Raw genomic sequence first — 21,462 nt, 5'->3', positions numbered from 1 at the left:
AGCACCGCAGTTTATTACATGTAGTTCAGGGATTAAGAAATCAGGAGAGATTTAAGCAACGCCTTAATACCAGATGATACTTTTATTGCCACAAGAAGGTTAAACCCTGTCTCTTAGAGCAAACAGATTCTAACCGAGGATGAAATCTTTGTTCTTCTTCTGAGAGTGTTACGATTTACAATTTTAAAGTAATCTTTCCTTCCGGTTATACATATACAAATAACTAGTTGCTTTGAATATACAACTGTGCAGTGGAGATGATTACTGCGAAAGCTGTTTTCTGGAAGATAATGTCGTGTATGTGGCGATAAAAGTAAATACTGCTGTGCTACCTGATGTTAAAGATATGAGTGTTAATCTTGTGTAATGTGGAAGGTAGCTTCCTATTCTCAAGAATGGTAAAATATGGATAAGTTACTGTTTCGTCATTTTCTGTAGACTGGGAATGAGACAGTCATTAGTAAGGCTACGAAATTGGTTGATGACAAACCAGTACTAAACATGATAGTAATCTGTTTCATTTCACTTAGAACCAGAAAACATTGCTTTTATTTTGCAATTTTTGTATTTTCCATCCTTTTTTTGTTTGTTTTTAGATCATTTGTCAGTAATTCTTGCAGTTTTTTTGCATTTTTTAAAATCATTTTTGAAGGTTCATTTTTCTTCTTCCTAGTTGTTTCATTAATTTTAGATGCATTTGCTACCATGAAATGAAGTAAAAATATGATTGATTTGGTGTTTTTTAAGTCCACTTTATGCACAGTAAGGCTAATCGGGACTGGACCTACAGTTAAAGTGGGATCCGAACCACTTGTGCCTCCACCGGGTATCAAACCCGTGAGCCCTTGATTACAAGGCGACGACGCTGTCACGGCGCCATCGGGGATGGCCAGTAAAAATATGAAAAAACTACATTAGCACTTAATTGCTTTTTCCCCCTTGCTTCGATAGTTTAAACAAGAGATTCTTGTCAAATTATTCAACTAGTCTTGTAAATTATGAAAAATTAAGCTTGCATTTTAAGGGCGGAAATTCTTTTTAGGTAATTTTTAAATAATTTTAAAGTCATTCTATAGGTTATTTTTTAGATTTTTTTGTAATGTCATCTATTTACAAGCCCTAGTTATTAGCAATTAGACAAAAAACTTGCGACAGTCATGTGCAACAACTCTATACGATACCGGTACCCGGTGAAGGCACAAAGTGGTTCGGATCCCACTTTAAACTGTAGGTTCAGTCCCAATTAGTCTTACTGTGCATACAGTGCACTTAAAACACCAACTCATTCCAATCTGAACGAGACAAGACACGAGACTGAAAATGAGGCAAGCATTTGCAACTCAAGGCAAGAATAGATTATGAATATACGATTGAAGAAAGAATGAGAGTGCAAATCTAGAAAGCGTACACGTAGGATTCGAACCCGCATATTCTTCATTTTACAGGACGTTGTGCTAAGTGTCAGCTTGGTGACCTACTCCGTTAAGTTACAAGGTTTGAGTCCCGACAAGATCATCGGTGTTTTTTTGTGAGCGTCCCTTCATCAATTATCATCTGATCCTCATCGTCGCGATTAGCCAAAACTGTCAGAAAAGCGAGATGCGAAAATATACAATACGTTATGTTAAGCACCACCACCCATGTCGACATCAATTCGGCTAAATCATGAAGACGTGTAGACAGCGAATGTCGATTTACAGACTATGATAGTGTTTTTCAACCGCCGGGTCGCGAGAGGTTCCGCTGAAGTTTGCGACTTGCAGCCAGAGCTGCCAACCAGCTGGAAAGATGGCCTCTCATTCGGGTGTCCACTGCGATAACAGAAAATGCGACAGTGACGGTGAGCGATCAAAGATCTCCCGGGGGGGGGGGGGGCATTGCTTCCCTCCCCTAAATTTGAAGATTGACGGACGAACACCACTGTAATTTAGTTTGCACAGTAATTTTCAATAATATATTGAATTGGATATATTCTGATTAATTGGACTTTTTTCCGGTGTCCGAAATGGAAGACGCCAATGAAAACCAGCACTTGCCAAATTAATTTAATGATACTGTCCAGAGGAAACTAAAAGATTCCATTAGATCCAGTTGTTGTCGACTAATTTAAACCAAATTTTATATTTGTCAGCAAACCTAGACATACTCCAACTAATGCTGTCTATAGTAATGCCATAATTTATTTATTAATATTAAATTTCAAGGATACCTATTAATTAACGTCTGAAGTTTAAACAATTAGAAAGGAATTTAGGAGAAAAATTGTTGGGATCGGGGCATAGACTTTTAAGAAACGAATTTATCGGGTCACAGGCTCTCGAAGGTTCAGAATCACTGGTCTAAGGCACATTACTGCCTATAGACTTTCGTCTAAACATCCAAATGCCCTCTCCTCAAGACTAGCTGAGAAAGTACACCTTTGGGCTTGAATAACGCAGTTTAAATTCTGACTGTAGCAATCCAGCATAATGTACGTCAAAGCTATCTGTGCTACAGCGCAGAAAAAGAAAAGAGCTACATAAATTACGCAGCAAAAGCAATAATCTCTTAAAACACTGTAAGGTTGGCACCTCTGATAACAACACAAAGTTCCGCTGCAGTATTTGTGCAGCGTATACAAAGATAACGGTAGCTGATCCTCAAAATCTCCCAACTTAACGATCTAGCCATAAAAAAAAGAAGAAAAGACATTCCCCTAATGTATAGCAAGGCTCTCTTTCACCAATCTTTCTGTGTGTTGCCTCTGGTATCAGGATGTCCTAGATCCTGAATCCAGGGTTTGAGATAAGATCCCGATGCGGCTGCGAGGTGTCATCCCGGTATCATTTATGACCCTCACCACTGCGCCATAAGCCTTAGGTTCATCGTCTTATTTACTTCTTTTCTGCAACCTAGTACGTGTTCATCATTATGAATCGCTTCTTCCCAGCTCCAGGAAGGATATTGTGCACTCCATTTTCCGTACGGTTCGCAATTTATGTAGACTCGCGCACAAGACTTTATCGTAGCAATGATTATCTGCTCGTACATAACCTGGCTTCCTCTATGACTCAAGGAGTCTAATGCGAAATAATTTCCTACCACGGTGCAGAGGAAGGGGGGAAATTTGTAATGCACTTTCAGCCGTAAAGAATAGATAATGTGCAGATTTATTGAGAATTTTTAAACCTTACGTTACGTAATAATGCGTAACACAAAACAGTATGAAAATTACAGTCTCTCAAGTGGTATTGGAAAGAAATGTTTCATTGTGATGAAGTAATCTATTTTCCTTTCATATACAAAGGTAGTAATATAGAAAACAGAAGGGCCCATTAAAAAAAAATCATCTTCAACATCGGCAGAGACACATAGTGTGCTTCGATTCCCACTTAACCTATCTGTACACAAAGCAGACTTAAAACAAAAAATTCAACTGAAGGTCATTTTCAGCACATAATGTACTCTACGAGCAATACAGGGCCTCTCCGATGGCGCACTGGTTGCGTTGTCGCCTTGTAATTCAAGGGTAGAGGCTCATAGTAGTTTGGATCCCACTTTAAACTGTAGGTCCAGTCCTGATTACCAATACTGTGCATAAAGTGGACTTAAAACACCAAATCAATCAATCAATCAATCTACGAGCAATATACAATAATGTATTACTGTAAACCATTATGAAAGTATAAAATGTAATATGCAACTATACTCAAAAGTTTATGTGCAAGGAGAAAAAGTACTCTGAACAATGTAAACTGTCAAATCAAGGAGTTTAATGACCAATATGTTGACAATTTTAAAGCGTACGGGCAAAACTGTCCTACAAGTAAATGTCCAAGATCAAATAAACTCTATACATTAATGTGCAAGGGCAAAAGATGATCCTAGTTAATGCTCAGGTTTATTTACACTCTAGAGATTAATGTGCAAGGGCAAGCGATCCTATAAATTTATATTCAAAGTCAATTATTAAAACAGTATTTGCTGGGACACAACAATCTTATAACTTAATGTTCAAGATCAACTACACTTTAAAACTAAGCTGCAGGAGTGAAACTATCCTACAACTTAATATTCAAAGTCAACTCTACAGATGAATGTGCAAGGGCAAACCTAACCTACAAGTTATTGTCCATATCAAGATGAAAGAGCAAAAGTATTGTACAGGTTAATATAAAACTGTATAATTATGCTACAAGTAATTGTATAAGGGCAAATATATTCTTCAAATTAATGTGGAAGGTCATGAATACTCTACAATTTAATGTCTTAGCAAAAATATACTATATAAATTAATATGTAGGGTAAATATAATATTCAAATTAATGTGCAGAGGCAAATATAATCTGAAATTATGTATTGACAAGGTCAAAACTATCCTACAATTTATGTGCAAGGGCAAATTTAACTTAAAAGTAACATGCAAGGAGTGGCAAGCTATAAAACTTAACAGTTAAGAAGTATGATACACAAGTTAAGGACAAAAATATCTTCTATATTTGGTACAAGGGTGCTGTGCTGTGGTATAATAATGGTGGACATGCAAGTTCATCAGCTCTTTTCCCTGATCAAGCAAGATAAGCAGAAAGATTCACAGTATGCATCGAAGCAGATTTAATCTTAGTATTAAAAAGCAATGGATAAAACCTTTCTTCTCCCCCCTCATAGGATCAAGGTCCATTTTCTTTCCAACCCCTTCCTCTAATGACTTGCAAAGGGGTGGCCTGGAAAGGGTGAGCTGCCCTCATCCTTTTTCACCCTCCATTAATATCTCCCTCATATTTCCCCTGTCCCACTAACCCCGCAGAATGGATAGGGGCGACATCAAGTAGCATGAAAACAAAGGTGTTGGGATTCGCAGTGTTGCTAACTCCTTATCATTTTTTTTACCAAATTTAGTGTTCAGGTAGAAAGGAATGGAAGGCTCGTTACTGCTACACTGCGTACAGTGCGTGGTAGTATGTGTATATTTGTTATTCAGCGTCACTCTTCTGCATCTTTTAGTTAATCGCGACGATGATATGATGAAATTGATGAAAGGACACACAGAAAGAGCACCCATGCCCAGACAGGGATTCGAACCCGGCACACCTAGCGTCGCAGTGCGGTGTGCTAACCACTCCGCCAAGCAAAATATTCAACTATGTGTCGTATGAAATAGAAACGAAAAGCACATGAAAATATTTAAAAGAAATTGAAAAAAAATAATTAGTCAATAACATTATAGTGTAAATTAAAAGTTAGATAGTTCTATGTATGAGGGGTGATCAGAAAAAAAGATTACAGAGCTTATAAATGACAGGGTATGGAAATGAGTTTACGCGGAGATAGTGGGTACATGACACTAGCCCTCCATGTAACCAGCGTTCATGTTCAAACATTCATCACGGCGTGAAATTATTGTTCATGTCGGTCGAACAAAATGTTGTGTCAAGATTTCGGTACCATTTGGAGGAAGTGGTTTTCACATCCTCACTGCTCTGAAAGTACTATCCAAGCATTATAACAGAGAAAAGATGGGAATCAAGTGGTACCAAATACAGACTGTAGGAGGAGGTTGGTGGGTCCAAGGATTTTCCGTGAAACATTCTGAAACAAGCAACGATTTGACGTGCGGCATGAGGACGTGCATTATCATGCAGAATGATCACACAACTGCACAGAACACCTGCCCCTTTCCTTCTGAAGATCTCCCGCATATGCTTCAGTATCTGGCAGTAGGCATTGGCATTAACAGTGCGTCCATGTTTGAGGTATTCTACCACTAAGACGCCAGACGCATCCCAGAAAAAGTATCCATAATTTTTTCTGGTTGATGGGATCACTTTGAACTTCTGTGTCGCTTCAAAATGTCGACACGTAGTGCCTTGAAATCACACTTTCGCCATAATCGTCCTCCAGTTTGCTATTAATGCAGTCAGACACATTTTTACCCTCCCCCCAATTTTCCAAACGATGATTGATTAATTTGGTTGATTTTATTCCGCATTTCTGACACTTTTGGCAAATCGCGAAGGTATGATGAAATTGATGAAAGGACACACAGAAAGGGATTCGAACCCTGGACACCTGGCGTTGCAGTGCGGTGTGCTAACCACTCCGCCAAGGTTGGCGATTTTCCAAACGTGTGGACATTTTGAACAGTCACTGTACAGCTACTTCCGGTCATAATGTGACACGCTTAGACACATGACATTATATTTAGGCGGCACATAGTGGTCGGATCCCATTTTAAACTGTAGGTCTAGTCCCGATTAGCCTATCTGTACATAAAGAAGACTTAAAACAACAACTCAACTTGACTACTAGAACCACACTGAAATGTATTGTCCTTATAACCTTTTTTGCTAATCACCCCTCGTATACACACACACACACACATTATAGACAGGAAAGATCTTAGGAATGCGAGTGATATTTCCAATAGACCAGTGTCTCTCTTAGTCATGAGATCCTGAGGCGTTAGCCTGGAGAAAGTCGCGGGTGACAAGGATTTGATTGTCAGGAGTGGAGTGTGAAGATGGTGCATGCACAGTTCTAGGGCGAATTGTCGTTAATTAGCAACACTTGTTTTTTTACTCCTCCTCTACCCTTTCATCTGTGTAACTTCCGGAAAAGAAAGCAAAGATCAAGAGGAAGAGGTATCGTTTGTAGGTACGGGGGGTTTATATTTTGGGGGTGAGGTGAGAGCAGGTAAAGGTCTCACCCCCTCCCCACAACCCCCTCAAGGCTCCATTATGAAGCGAGGAAAGGGGAGAAAAAAACATCTCCTAAAACGCTTCTTTTGTGATTGCTTAATCCTTAGAAACAACCGACTGAATTTCAATCGGGTTGAAATATGAGAAACTCGCAAGGCTAAGCTTGCTGAACAATTCTGCGCGATGAAGTAGGGGGGGGGGGTTGGGGGGAAGGGGAGACAAAATGCAGCGACAACATGCCTCGGAACTTAATACGGAAGAAGATATTGCGCGGGATTGGATCTAACCTCGCCTTAATAAGATTATGAGGTATTATTTCATAGCATTAATGAGATCAAAGCCTACCCGTCATGCTTCATTCTTTATGTGGCCGAGATCCTGCAAGGAGCAAGTTCAGAGAACTCCTGATGGGTCTGGAGGGGGAGGGGGGGTGAGGTCTCTACATCATTTATCCTCCCCACTTCTTTAGACAATTTCTTCGGTAAAGAAAAGCATTGTGTACAAAAGTTCAACAGTTGCAAAAGAGCGAAGTTATATACTCCCCTGGCTTACGTGTTAATGGGCTTAAAGGGAGGGATTAAAATGCAAAAGATCCAGCGAAGAGGGTGGGGGGAAGAAACGCTGGCTCTGGTTCGACGAAGAAAACATAAAATCGAGGCCAAGAAATGCTGTTTAATATTCAAGCTTGCCGGGTGCCTACTGATCCGGCCCAAAGTCTTCGGTATGATCCGATTGAATAATTGGACTAGGAGAGTTTGCTGGAAGGGGCTTCGTCCCCCCCACCCCCACACTTCGTTCGAGCAAAATGATCCTTGGATCCTCTCAGGCAGCGAAAGAAAAATCGACCACGCGAGGTTAACTAGTGAAAGAAAAAAAAGAAGACAGGTGAGCGAGCGTGCCCAAAATTTGCTATCGCAACTTTGACGTAGAAGCAAGTATATTTGATCTTCGAATCATATCAGTTTGCTCTTTATCCCACTAGATGTCAGCAGTGATTCATTACCTTTGTGCGAGTGTTTTCTTTGAAAATCTCGGCAAGAGAAGATAAAGTTGAGAAACATAATGCAGATTCATTCTTGCAGGCGTTAAGTACGTTGAAGATAATTCCCTGTAGCCAAGAAGAATTGAGTAAAATGGCATTCCACTGTGTTTCTCAGTGATTATATTCATGAGATGTTTTTCAATAATATGCCCTAAGTATGGTTTGCATCCTTGTATATTCAAAACCAGTCGGATAAGATTGGTATTGAATGTACGGGGAGAGTTGAGCATTTGCAAACTTCCGTGACGGAGGGGTTAGCACAGCGCACTACAACGCCAGGTATTGTCCTGGGTTTGGAATTCCGGCCTGGGCATGGATGTTCTTTGTGAGTATCTCTTCATCATCTCATCACTACTCACCTTCGCGATTAGCGGAGTAGTAGAAATGCGAAGCAAAATAAACTAAATCAATCAAATTAAACTATCAGCCTTTGTCACCTCTGAAATCGTCATTGTTTGGCCTATGGACAGAGATCCTTTCTGATATCTCTCTTAAACGGAAATGACAGGCATGTGGACTGCAAACAGTTTCTGGGACTGGATTATTTAGGTAGGATCACATCCATTCTTCCAGATATTCCTTAAAGAGGGAGTGTGAGAGCTTCAAGCATCTATTGTAACAATACACTTCTGTATGTAACAGATCGCAAGTTCTTGTGTTGCTTTCGAGATGTCATCTTTCAGTCAGAGGACTGAAAATTGAAATTACAGAATATAAAACACAATACTTACCCTCTGCATTCATCACATGCCTATCATACATAAAAAATTAACACTCCGTGAGTTGCCTTATGCACAGAACTATGCAAATGATACATAATCTTTCTATTTACATGTTCAAGTACTCTTTTGGAATCAAAAATTACTGCAGTAAAACACCCTTCTGCTAAACAAAACTATGAGGGGTCAGTTTCAGATATATTAAAATATAAAACAATGTTATAATTGTAAACCCTTTTTACATTTTATTTTCTCTTTCTCTTACAAGATACGATAAGTTATAAGACAGAATGGTTCTTGAATGTGATGAAAATTATGCCTTACTATATTACAAGGCTGAACAAATCTCAAGCTAATTGCTACTTTTCCACCCTGAATTTATAGCTACCAAAGTTTGGATACCTACCGTTTGAGATCCTTATTGTTGATAATCGAATTATGAAACCACAGAAGGTTTAGGAAAAGTCCAACTTTTCAACAATCCAATCAAAATGCTTCGTGAGATGGAGGAGAGATTAAATCAAATACCGTCCTCACAGCTCACAAAATATGAAGTGTAAGGAGACTAACAATGATTGTGGAAAAATCCAAGAAGGAAAAAGTATGGCAACTCACCTCATCCAATGGGCAGCCTGTCGACGATAACAATGCATGAGATTGAGTCAAGAGAAGCCTCAGGAGTTTGTCTTTGACATCTGCTAATACGCTTGGTCTGGCCCTGTAAAGAATACATCTGAGTAGCTATTGATCTGAAACAAAATGGTCTTTACCTCTGTCAAAAATGAGATAATAAAAAAAGCGTGGGTGTAATTTTATGTACAGTGGTTCGCATGTCACATAAGCTACAGGTTCGATTTAAACTAACGCATAGTTTCAATATGTCTAAATAGTGTGTCAGGAGCCTGTATTCTAGTCAGGCCAAGCTATCTGCATAGTCAAGTTTAGGGACTACAATACGGAAAAAAAACGATGAGACATTGTGAATAAAATTGTTCATTTCAGCAAGATGGTGATGATTCTGGAGTTAACAACTAAGCTGGCGTTGTCATGGCAACGTCACTTCCTTGTAGACGCCAAGACAAGCAGCACGGGCGTGTCTAACAGTATATACACGGCGTTTTCGCGGGCTGGTGTCTTCCCTTTCTCCATAGCTTAGCACCACGTGCCATAGTGAGATGGTTCAGATCTATTATTAATTGATTGATTTGGTTTATTTTACTTCGCATTTCTGCAAATCGCGAAATTGAGAGCGAGTGATGATACGATGAAATTGATCATGGAACACTCACAAAGAACATCCATGCCCAGGCCGGGATTCGAACCCGTGACACCTGGTGTCGAATTCACATCTAGGGTTCGGCTTACGACACTGGGGTGTAGCTAATTAGTTATCGTAACCGAATTGGACTCCAGGTGTCAAGTCCAAAATTTGCTTGATGATTCAAAATCGTTTAAGTTTAATTGTGTTTCGTTTCAGTACAGCATCGTACAGTTTCGCGACGATTAAAAGTATCAACCCGACTGTGAGATGTTGAAACACCAGAAGGCCTACACAGACCACCGCTACGTTCCAAGATCATATTTCCGCGAGGAGAATGAGCTCAAAATAAGAGAACAGTAAAACGCACTTTAATTCCCACGGCATCCATTTCCGCATATCATTTACAGAAGCTTTATCCGGCCTGAACAAAACAATGATTTGTGTGGAGAACGAAACCGGAGATAAAATCCAAAAAGATCAGGCCCGATCTTGGCAGCTGTAATCTGACCAATCATGCGAGCTGAAATACGATCCTGATCTTTCGTTGGACCGCCGAAAGATTCGGATTTATTCCCGAACATCAGCCGCACCAACCTTGTGTTCTGTTAACCCTTCTTTGTTCTTGTTTACGCGACCACAGAATTAATGCATAAAGCCCACATCCGAAGATCTTTCATGCGAGCTTAGAGAACAGAGAATGCAAGAGATGGCGCTTGGAATCAATATAGAATTGGCTAATTCCTAGTATTGTGGGACTTAAATGCCTCCTGGTCCTCCCTTCGTATTCAATTGCAAACAATTTCTATTTTCACACGTCTATCCCTTTGTGTTCGATCTGCAGCAAGCATTTATTGCTCTTGCTCTGATCCAAGCAAGTTTATACTTTTAGAATTATATGCTTAGTAGTGAAACAAAGCTTCAATTCTCAACTATGTAAAGTGTACATTCAAAGGCGTCACTGTTAAGGTTCTACGTTACAGTGAAATAGCTATTCTTTGCCCATTCTTCTGTCCATCCAAATATTCTAAATGAAAAATTTCCGGAATTGTTTACAGTAGATTAAGAATCTCACACGGAGATTGAAAGAATGTGAGATAGAAGTAAAGAAGAAAGAGACATGGAGATATAGGTGGTACGATTAAAAGAACGAAGTAGAGAAACAGAACAAAGATAGGGAGCTCGAAAAATAGATAGGGGAAAGAGAATGAAAGGTTAAGAGCTGAAAAGAAGGGAATGAGAATGAAAGACAGAATAAGCAAAATAAAAATGGACAGGTGGAGAGGGAGAAGGCAGAGAGAGTTAGATGGAAACATTGAATAATGAGATAGATAAACTGAAGAAAACTAGAAAGCTTGAAAAAGAGAGATAGGGGAGAGAAAAGACAGGTAAGGAGATGAAGAGAAATACAGAATGAGAAAAATAAAAAGACAGATAAAGAGAGAGGGAGAGAGAAGGAAGTGGAGTGGAGAGAAAGAGAATTGGAAAGAAACAAATATAGAAACAGGAGAAAGAGAGAGGGAGAGAAAGAAAGGAGAGAATGAGAACGAAAGATAGAAAAACAGAGAGAGAGAGGAGGAGGAAAGGAGAAAGTGAGAGATATGTGGGAAGATTGAAAGCAAGAAATAGAGGAACAGAAGAAAGATAGAACTCCTGAAAAGGATGACAAAGGAGAGAGAAATAAAGATAGATAGCAGAAAGAAGCAAAAATGAGTAAGAAGGATACAAAAACAAGAAGGAGACAGAGGAAGACAAGGAAGAGTATCTTGGCAGCTATGACCAATGAAAACAATCACACCTGAAAATATTCTGCTCACTTCTTAGCTCTCCAGAAAAAAAATGTTCTGTGACTCGAAATCAAAGCATAAAGCAATACAGGGTGGTGAGTATTGTATTTCCCAGTGTCAGTTGGCAATATTGTCGAATGAGTTCATGATAACGCAGAAATAGAAATAAGCCAATTGGTAAGAGTAAAATTAATGAGTTACCTGTAAAGCTGTATTCGAAGAGTTGCCACAGTCGTGAGTTCTCCAAGAATATCTCCGACTGTCACGTGAGGTCCCTCTGCTATTTTATCGAAGCTGAGAGGTTTCCAGTTTTTTATCACAATAGAACCTGGAAAATACAGAACGGCTAAATTAGAGAGATATAGTGAAAGCGCAAGAAATTATCTGGAAAAAAAAATTCATCTGTGAAAGATGGTCCAGATAAGTGGTATGCTGCAGACTGTAAGATACGTTTACACGTGTTAACCAAGCGTATATTACACTGATAATTACAAACACTGACTTGTGGTTTACATAGTCTACCTATAACTGCATGATGCCTTAGAAAGATCGTTTCGCGGGCTTGCAGCAGACGACAATATGGGGGTGTGTCTGCGAGAACCAATCAGGTCCGCGAATGAGCGAGCCCCTGTTGCCACAGCTAGCTCGCTGCACCCTTCTGGAAGGGTGAATGACCTCTGCCTCTTGCTACCTCGGCCTGTTTGTTCGGCTGAGGAGCAGACGGCACGAGAGTATCGGCAATAGTGTGCGAGCGACGTCTGCTGTTAGACCCCGAAACGCTCTTTCTAAGGCCTCCTGCACTATAGGCAATGTAAACTGCACTAAATTAATTTAAAAAATTCACTGTAAAACGTTGACTGAGAAATGATGGTCCAAGTCCATCCAAGTACCTTTTAAAAAAGCGACCATGTCAGTTTTTAGTACAATTCATTGATTGATTGATTGATTGAATTGTTATTTTAAGTCCACTTTATGCACAGAAAGGCTAATCGGGACTGGACCTACAGTTTAAAGTAGAATCCGAACAACTGTGCCATGTGCATCCACCGGGTATCGAACCCGGGACCCCTTGATTACAAGGCGAGGACGCTACCACTGCGCCATCGGGGAGGCCCTTAGTACAATTCAGTACTATTGACAACCATTATATAGTTAACCTTGATTGATTTATATTACGTCGCATTTTCTTCAACTTTTGGTTAATCGCGACAATGAGGATGAGTGATAAGATGAAAGACACTCACAAAGAACGCCCAGGCAAGGATTCGAACCCAGCACCTCTGGCGTCCAAGCGCGCTGTGCTAACCACTACGTGAAGGAGGTTGGATTTTAAGGATGTTTAGTCGTCGACTTTCGTTCTCACAGCAGAAGTTTCGGGTTCAAGCTTCGTAATCCTCATCGTCACTATTCGTTAAAGGTGTAAAAAAGAGCGACGCTAAATAACTATTATTGATATGACAAAATACAGTTACTAAATTAATATTTACAGTGCACTTAACTGCAATTTATAATCTATTTTTATGCTTCGTAAAATATTAAAATTTAAATAATAATAAATGTTGTCCCGTTTTTGAGAAATTGACACGCAAACTGTTAAATTTTAACGGTGGAAAACTGTGAAATTGACGGTAAGTAAGAGTGTAGTTCGATAACAGCCTAAATTGACGGTCTTACAAAACAGTTTTTACAATGTAGACGCACATTTCTGGTCAAGCGTTTAGTTACTTAATTTTTCCCTGGATAAAGATAGATGGCACTCTTTGTTCTACTTCAGTAACAGATCTTTGATGCTATGGAGTGTCTTAGTTAGTTCACTACAAATTCTAACTATATTTCCGTATATAATTGTAATCGAGAATGCATCATCTAAACTCGAGAAATTGGCTGAATACCTATCGAACGTTACTCCATATCTTTTCTCTCGTATATCTGTATGAAGATATGAAAATATGAAAGATGCTTCTATCAACTCCGGTGGAGATATAAATATCCCTTCTGGCTTTTGTGTTTGAAGCGAGCTGATTTCGTGAAAGAATGGCCGTAGAAAAAAACAATTTTTTTTGTCCTGTTAGGAAAACAGTTGGGCATTAGCATAATATTCAGATATTCCGCTGGTACTGTGTGGGAGTGGATTGGGAAAGATGCTATCGTCTGACGAATAGTGGGAAAGGATAGCCAAATGAATGCGCTCCGAAAAGAAAGAAAAAACCAGACCGTAAATATATTGTGTTATCCTGAATTCACAATACAGATATATGGTTGGGTATTTCTTGCATTTATTGGACAGCTGATAAATAACTAATAAATCAATTGAAACATGGCGAAAGTTAAACAAGCCTCTCTATTTCCGAAGAAATATTACCCTTAGACTCACAGATTGGTTTTATTTGATATGTCTTTTCTACCGCTTTTGTCTAATCGGGAATACCAGGATGAATGGGATACGATCAAATTGACGAAACGACAATTGCAAACACACATGAAAAGTCCCACCCAAGATTGTGTTGGTTCAGGCAGCAGAGCCATGTTAATGTTCGAAAATGTTCTTTATAGAAAATAAATTAATTAGGTTACTGAGATTTAGGAAGATCTTTAATTTTTTGTGCGTTATTATTTAATAACGAGAAATTGTGGTAAGTACTTCTCAATTACCCTGTAATTTTATGCTACAATTTCCTGGCTCTAAAAGATTATATTTCGTGATTCATGTGTTGTGTCTGATGATTGACGTTCGTTAAGCAAGTCAATAAACTTTACTGGCCACTTTTGACACACATACTACGTAAAGAGCACACGGCACTAGTACACTTGTGGCGAATTCTGCCGGAAATAGAAAAGAAGATTTACTTCGAATCGTTGGTCGGTGAAAAACGGCCGTGCATTCCAGAGTAGCTCGTTGGCAGAGAGAATAAAAATCATGATACTTATTTAAAAAATCGTTTTTGATGATTTTCTTATTTAAATCGATTTTCTTTAAAAAAAAAACACGCTAAAAATTGCTTGGATGATTTTTGGTACCATACATATAGATATATCTTTATTTTCTTTTAGAGAAGGGATTTTTGTAGCAAACGGCCCTGTAAAAATATTTGAACAGTTTGAATAAAGCAAATAAAAAATTACATGTAAATATATATATATATACGTATATATGAACCTATGGAAATATTTGTTGAGTGTGTTCATGAAACTATAAAAATTTCAATAACTTTTCTTCCACTGAAAATTACTCTATAATTGTAACTTAAAATATTTTTTAAAAGTCTTCGTAGCTGAATTTTGGCAATTTTTTTAAATGATAGTTTGCAAAATATTAGCAGCCATGTTTGTTTACAGTTTAATGATTACACTATTTTTATTTACAGAAAATGTTTACTATTTTTGCTTATTAAAATTATTGAATTTTGAATAAAGATAAATTTAAGTGTGTTTGTTTGCAGTTTACATATTACATTTTCCTTTGTATTAATCAGCTTCACCCCATCAGTATATATATTTGGTTTCCTTTCTTAGAGACTAATAAACACCATTAAATTATTACAGGATTAATGTACATTCACCAAAAGTGATTATTCTTATGTACATTATTCTATAAATTGGTACAAATCAACCTGATTTAAATCAATTCACCTTGCTCGTTGGTAATGTGGCCGCCTACACTCAGTGGCGGAGACTGGGTACCTAAACTGGAGGGAGGGCAAGAACAATTTACTTTCTCTTGGTAGACAAGGCTTAGCATTAATTAAGATGCCACAGTCCGGGATAAAGAGTGAAGGGGGTAACTGCCCCTCATGCCCTCCTAATCGCCGCGACTGCCTACACTTATTGTATTAGCATGGTGTTGTATGTTCGGCCGTTTATGTCAGTGTGAAAGTTTAGTCGAAACCGGATAAATGTGCCAATGCTTAGTGTTCTGAAGTCTCTATTTAGTTCTACCTATTTCAGTCATGCTAGTCCTCACAGATCTAATTACTATCTATATTATTGTAACACCATTAAGCCTTGTTTCCATAATATAAAAAACTCAATATGCTGACCAAGGCAGTAATTTATTTTATTACAAAACATAAACTAAACGTAACGTTTCAACCTTCTAGCAAGGTCTTCTTCAGACTCTGCACCAAGTACAAATGTAACAAGATACAAAAACAGGACGATATATATACACAAACATTACTCCCCTCCAGACTATTAGAAAGTTGTAGGTGAAAGTACAGTTGACAAGGGAAGCCACCTGCTAGAATGTTCCAGAACACCTTTCTAATAGTCTGGAGGAGAGTAATGTTTGTGTATATATATCGTCCTGTTTTTGTACCTTGTTACATTTGTACTTGGTGCAGAGTCTGAGGAAGACCTTGCTAGAAGGTTGAAACGTTACGTTTAGTTTATGTTTTATAATAAAATAAATTACTGCCTTGGTCAGCATATTGAGTTTTCTATTTTATTGGCACAAGTGCCTATTATTACTCCATAATATGTTGATTCACCTTTAGAATTCCATTCTACAGCAATAATATATTTCGCCCATTAAATACAGGGTAATTGAAAGTGATTCATCTGATTTCTATGCCACGCTACACATGGCGTTCTTTTGTACGGATATGATCAAATTCTTGATCAGGTAGGGTGTGAATTGGATTATCGTTTAGATGCCATAGACGTGACCTTAGGCTGACCTTTTGTAAGGTATGGAAACAAAATACTCGACTTTATTCTATGAGGATGTAGTATTCATAAACACAAACTCAAAGGGGTATCGGCTCAGTCCTAGTCATTTGTAATCGGATGAATAATTTTGAATTATCCTGTAAAATAAAATACCAGAAATGATGACAGGCGAAGACCCCTACCTTTGGCAGCAGCGGCGCACTCTCTAGAATAGCCCAGCCTGTGGAGTGCCACCTGCACCAAATCCTCGAATGGCGTGTTCACAGCTATTATGGCGTAGCTGTCAGTCTCCACCACCGGCTTGGATTTCCTAGGTTCGGACCCGTCCTCCAGCACAACCGCTACGACGACGCAGTGCACTGGAATGGATTTCCCTGGAAGAACAAAATACAACGATTGGTCATGTTGAAATCTTTATTGAATGGCGTTAGCATTCAGGGTATTTTCTTTCGAATAAACATTATCTTCATACACAAAAAAATAGTCACTTTAAATCGGATAATTTTTTTGGAATTACCCTGTACAATAATAAACATAATGTAAGATTTGTGGGAGAACGCTCTCGTATACACTTGTGGACTGCAGAGCGAATAGCGGTACTTTAGCGTTGGAAGAGGAGAAGAAAGAAGGGATTGGGCTAGGCAGGAGGCTTCGTCGGTTGCGTCCGTGCAGTGGGAAACCTCTCGTCCCCTGATTCGTCAGTAACAGCGCAGTGTGACATTGTAATCGAGGCAGAAGAAACAGGTGGTAGTTCTGTGAAAAGGGGTGCCTTCCCCTAAACGTACGTGCTGCTTACTGGCCTTAAGGTGCAGTGTGCAGGCTTGAAGTTCGCACCGCACGGACAACTCCTCTCTCTGAACTTCTCAAATGGTACCTAGTTGCTCAACATTGCATTATAAGTTCATTTCAGTACCTTTCTAGCAATACTTATTTATGGTGACTTCCTTGGTTAGTTCTAAGAAGAAAATTGCCATGCTTTACACCATGTGCGTGCGGCAGTGTCAATATTTTAACCCGGTAAAGTAATAGATGAAGCTACACCCTGTACAGTCCCAGGCAATTAAAAAAGGACAACTAATTCAGAAATACTCGCTCCACTGCAAGGCGTTGTGTGTGTGTTGTCTAACTCCACGATGATAGAAGTTGCCAGTTTAAAGTTTGCTGTTAAAATCCACTTATCCTCGTAGAGTTAGGCAACACACATAACGCCTTGCGGGGAAACTAGTATTTAAGGATATACGTGTCCCATTTTTAATGCCGGTGACTGTACATTGAAACATGCCGTTAAGGCATATCAAGAGATGTGGAGATAGGGCTTCACACATTCACAATCTATGTCATTTGGGAATGTCATGTGATCAGCATCATGCGCCAGCCTACTTAGTAGTTGTATCATAGGCTATAAAAGTTGTTTACCTTGAAATTATGCAAATGAGGGTAGGTATTTAATAATTGAAGGTTACCGAGTGTTGTAGTCGAGTATGACGCAACGTGGGTGAAGGGGTGGGAGTAAATGATAGCGTAGGAGATTGTAGGTAGATGGAAGAGGTGGGGGTGAACATAGAGGTGTAGTAGGGGTTCGAACCCCGTACGAGGAGTCTAATGTTGTATCGACTGAGTCATGCTGTCGTGAAATGTTAGTATGCGTAATGGTAGGGCTACGAATCGAAGGTGAGCAGGTTGTGGAGAGGAGGGATGTGGTAAGATTGGTATAAAAGTTAAAGTAAAAGAGCGGGAGTGTGTTATTACGCAAAATGAGCGACGTGGCAGGGACATCGTGTGGTGCGGAGGTGGCGGGTTGTATGCTGGCTAGTTGCGGTTGCTTTCCGGATGTTTTGGATGAGACGTGCGTGGTGAATACGCTGAAGGGTTATACACCGATGTATAGGGTAATGTGTGGCGGTTGTTTCCAAGGGTATGCAAATCAATTGGGCCATGAATGCTTGACGTACCATTCCGATTTTTGTTCGGGAGAGTATGAGAAAGAAAATTGTCCGACGTGTTTGGAGCATACGATGGAACGTGTTGGAAGTTATTTTCGCGATCGTGATAATACGCCTCATCTATTTGATTATTATCAGCGCACCCACCCGGAGATTGTAGGGCAAGAGGGCAAACGTAAATTTTACGTCGTTCTGCAGAATATCTGCGTGAAAAGTGACGTGATGCGGGAGTTGGGAGATTGTATCAGACTGAACGAATGGGTTCGTGGTTTCTCAAGGTGAGTAAGTATAATAAGGAAAAGGGAAGTATGTGTGTGTTTCAAGGTGAGTAAGTATAAAATGTCGTTGTGGGTGTCCTTGTTCAAAATGAGATAGTTTCAAAATGTAAGTACGTGATCGATCAAGGTGCACTGGGTGTGGTACGGAATATATTAGAGATGTTTCAAGGTGAGTATGTATACAATGTCGTTGTGGTGAAATGTGGGTGTCCTTGTTCAAAATGCGAGTACGTGCTCGATCGAGGTGAACTGGGTGTGGTACGGAATGTTAGGTTGGAGGTAGTCGTCTTTGTCTCAAGGTAAACAGGTACAAAAAGGAAGGATGTGATGGGAGAAGATTAGTGTGTATGGAATGCAGAAACGTGTGTGTTTTTCCGAGGTCGCCAGGTACTACGAGGTGCCAAGAGTAATGTTAGCGTCGGATCGTTGTCGTTTCCGTGATCGTGTTTTGAGTTTGGAGAAGGCGTTGAGTCCTTTGTTGTTGCGTCGGTTGGGGTTGTGTGAAGGTGAGTTGACGTCATGGCTGGGTAGAGAATATAAGTACAGTTGTGTCGGGGGGAACGTTTATATTTGTTCGACTGTTGTGTTGGTAAGGTGGTTTGATTGGTGACGACAATGGTTGCACCACAAGGTAGTTATTTGAGTGCGTGTGATTATTTACTCGACCAGTACGAGAGAATAGGAACGACTGGAAGTGTGGATAGGAAACGTTTGATACTGCAGGAGGTGATTCGATTAATGGGTGAAGGGGAACCTTGTAGCAAATTGGGTGTATTGGAACGTCTGAGAGTGGAAGTTGCCGGTGGAAATCAAGATGGTGCAGGTACATCATCGCGATCGAGGTTGAGGCGGGTGGAAGATGGAGAAGACGAAGAAGGTGTGGGAGAAGAGGAAACAAATCGTCGTGTTGAGGTGCCGTACAATAAATATGTGAATTTGAAAGAGGTGGGCGTTCGTCGTATAAAAAAATACAATGCGGAATGTACAACAATGACGTTTAGTTTTAATGGACCGGATGGAACAGATGCGCTACAATGGGTGCACCAAGGTTTGGACCATGTGGTGTCACATATCGTCGGACAGTATAAAGCAACAGATAAGATTGGTATTGTGTTGCGAAATGTAACAGACGAAAGTATCAAACCTGTTGGTTTATCGTTACGTCGAATGAGTCAAATGCATCCTGATATATTATGGGATGTGGTTGCTCGAGTGCTCCAATCAAATACTACGTTTCTATCTACGGATCTGTTGGAGATGGAGGTGTCGGTAATCGATATGCCTGTAGGATATGGACGAAAATATACAAGTAGGGGTGTGTTATCGAAGGAACGTTATGTGCAGTTGAAAAGGAGTGTGGTGACGGTGAAGAGTACAAAGGCGAGTGGTTCCAAGGATGCGAAGATATGTCTTGCAAAGGCGTTGGTGATCGGCATAATGTATGCAAATAAAGAAAGCGATCCGGAATATTTTCGTCGACATAAGCAGATGTTCATCAATGGCGATGGTCGATTGACGGAATGTGCATTGGATTTATGTCGACAAGCAGATGTGGATCTGGAGGAAACAGGAGGGGGTCTTATTCAGTTGGCTGCGTTCCAGCGTTATTTTCGTAACGAATACAAAATATTTGTGTTTAACAGTTTGGAACAGCCGGAAGTTGTGTTTGCACAAAATGTTCCCGATGCCAAAAAGTCAATTTACCTTCTTTTGAATCAGGACACAAACCATTACGATGTGATTGTAAATCCTGTGGGTGCATTTACAATTCCGTATTTTTGCGAAAAATGCTATTTATTCGCACGGAACGAAAGGCATGTTTGTAAGAGTATGTGTCCTCAGTGTCGGTCCGAACCTGTGTGCGAAAAGGAACGTACCGTGAGTTGTGCTAGATGTAACAGAAACTTTAACAGTGACATTTGTTATGCAAAACATTTGACGACACGTTACGGTAAGGGAACGGTTTGTAGTCAGATCAGAAGTTGTGTTGGTTGTTTCCAACTATTAGACGAAACGCATCCGTACACGGGAAAACACAGATGTGGCTACAGATATTGTAAAACGTGTAAGGAACAAAAAGAATTCAACCACCTGTGTTACATGGAAAGACATCAAGGACGGGGAGAAGGAAACGCGTTGAAACGGTACCTCTTTGTATTTTACGATTTCGAAGCTACACAATGTACGCCGTTTGTTGGTCGTCCATCATCGTATATCCATGAACCGTGTTTGTGTGTGGTCCAGCAGGTGTGTAGGTTTTGTATGGACGACGGTGACATTCAAAAGAATTGTAACGTGTGTGGAATAAGACAACATTGTTTCGAGGAGGATCCAGTAAAGGAGTTTGTGGATTACGTATGTATCGAACGACCATATTTCAAAAAGATTGTTCTAGTCGCCCACAATTTTAAAGCATATGATGGGATGTTTGTGTTGGGTGAGTTGTTGAAACGCGACGTGGAACCACCGGAGGTTATAATGGATGGGACAAAGATAATGTACATGAGTATAGGCAAAAAGGTGTGTTTTCTGGATTCGCTAAACTATTTGCAAATGCCGTTGTCAAATTTTTCGAAAACCTTTGGACTACAAGAGACAAAAGGATTCTACCCACACTTTTTCAACACAAAAGCAAATCGGAATTACAGAGGTCCATTTCCACACCAACGTTATTTCGATCCAGACCATATGTCCTTGAAACAACGGGAGAAATTTTACCAGTGGTATGAGCAAGAAACCGATAGGTGTGTACTGTACGACAACGCATACGAGTGTCGAAGATATTGTATTCAGGATGTGACCGTGTTACGTCTTGGTGTGTTGAAATTCAGACAACATTTTCTGGACATAGCGGGAGTGGATATTCTGGTAGAATGTTTCACGATTGCATCTGCCTGTTCCTTGACGTACAGACGTCATTTTCTTCCTCCGAGTACAGTGGGAATAATTCCCAACGATGGTTACAGACAGCTCGGTAACCAATCGAAAAATGCTATAAAATGGCTTATGTTTGTGGAGAAAACAGAACACGTGGACTTACAGTATGCAGGGAAAGAAAGGGAGCACAAAGTTGTGAATGGTATTCCTGTG

At 39.8% G+C, this 21,462-nt stretch overlaps 1 protein-coding gene across 2 annotated transcripts in view; it reads right to left on the bottom strand.

The window, feature by feature from the left end:
* The window catches only part of dve (SATB1_N and homeodomain domain-containing protein dve), a 214,970-nt gene that overhangs the window by 12,204 nt on the left and 181,304 nt on the right, over positions 1–21,462 (bottom strand). For both annotated transcript variants that reach the window (XM_083127200.1, XM_083127199.1), the window contains exons 3-5: positions 16,334–16,525; positions 11,685–11,811; positions 9,054–9,156 (exon numbers count right to left, since the gene is read on the bottom strand). In XM_083127200.1, the coding sequence (XP_082983326.1) occupies positions 9,054–9,156; positions 11,685–11,811; positions 16,334–16,525 (422 nt within the window). The remainder of the gene's footprint in view (positions 1–9,053; positions 9,157–11,684; positions 11,812–16,333; positions 16,526–21,462) is intronic.

This window comes from Lepisma saccharinum, chromosome 8 (assembly GCF_977018435.1).
Source record: "Lepisma saccharinum chromosome 8, izLepSacc3.1, whole genome shotgun sequence".
Taxonomy (NCBI): Eukaryota; Metazoa; Arthropoda; class Insecta; order Zygentoma; family Lepismatidae; genus Lepisma; species Lepisma saccharinum.
The sequence above is the reverse complement of the archived record's forward strand: the minus strand, read 5'-3'. Positions and strand labels throughout refer to the sequence as shown.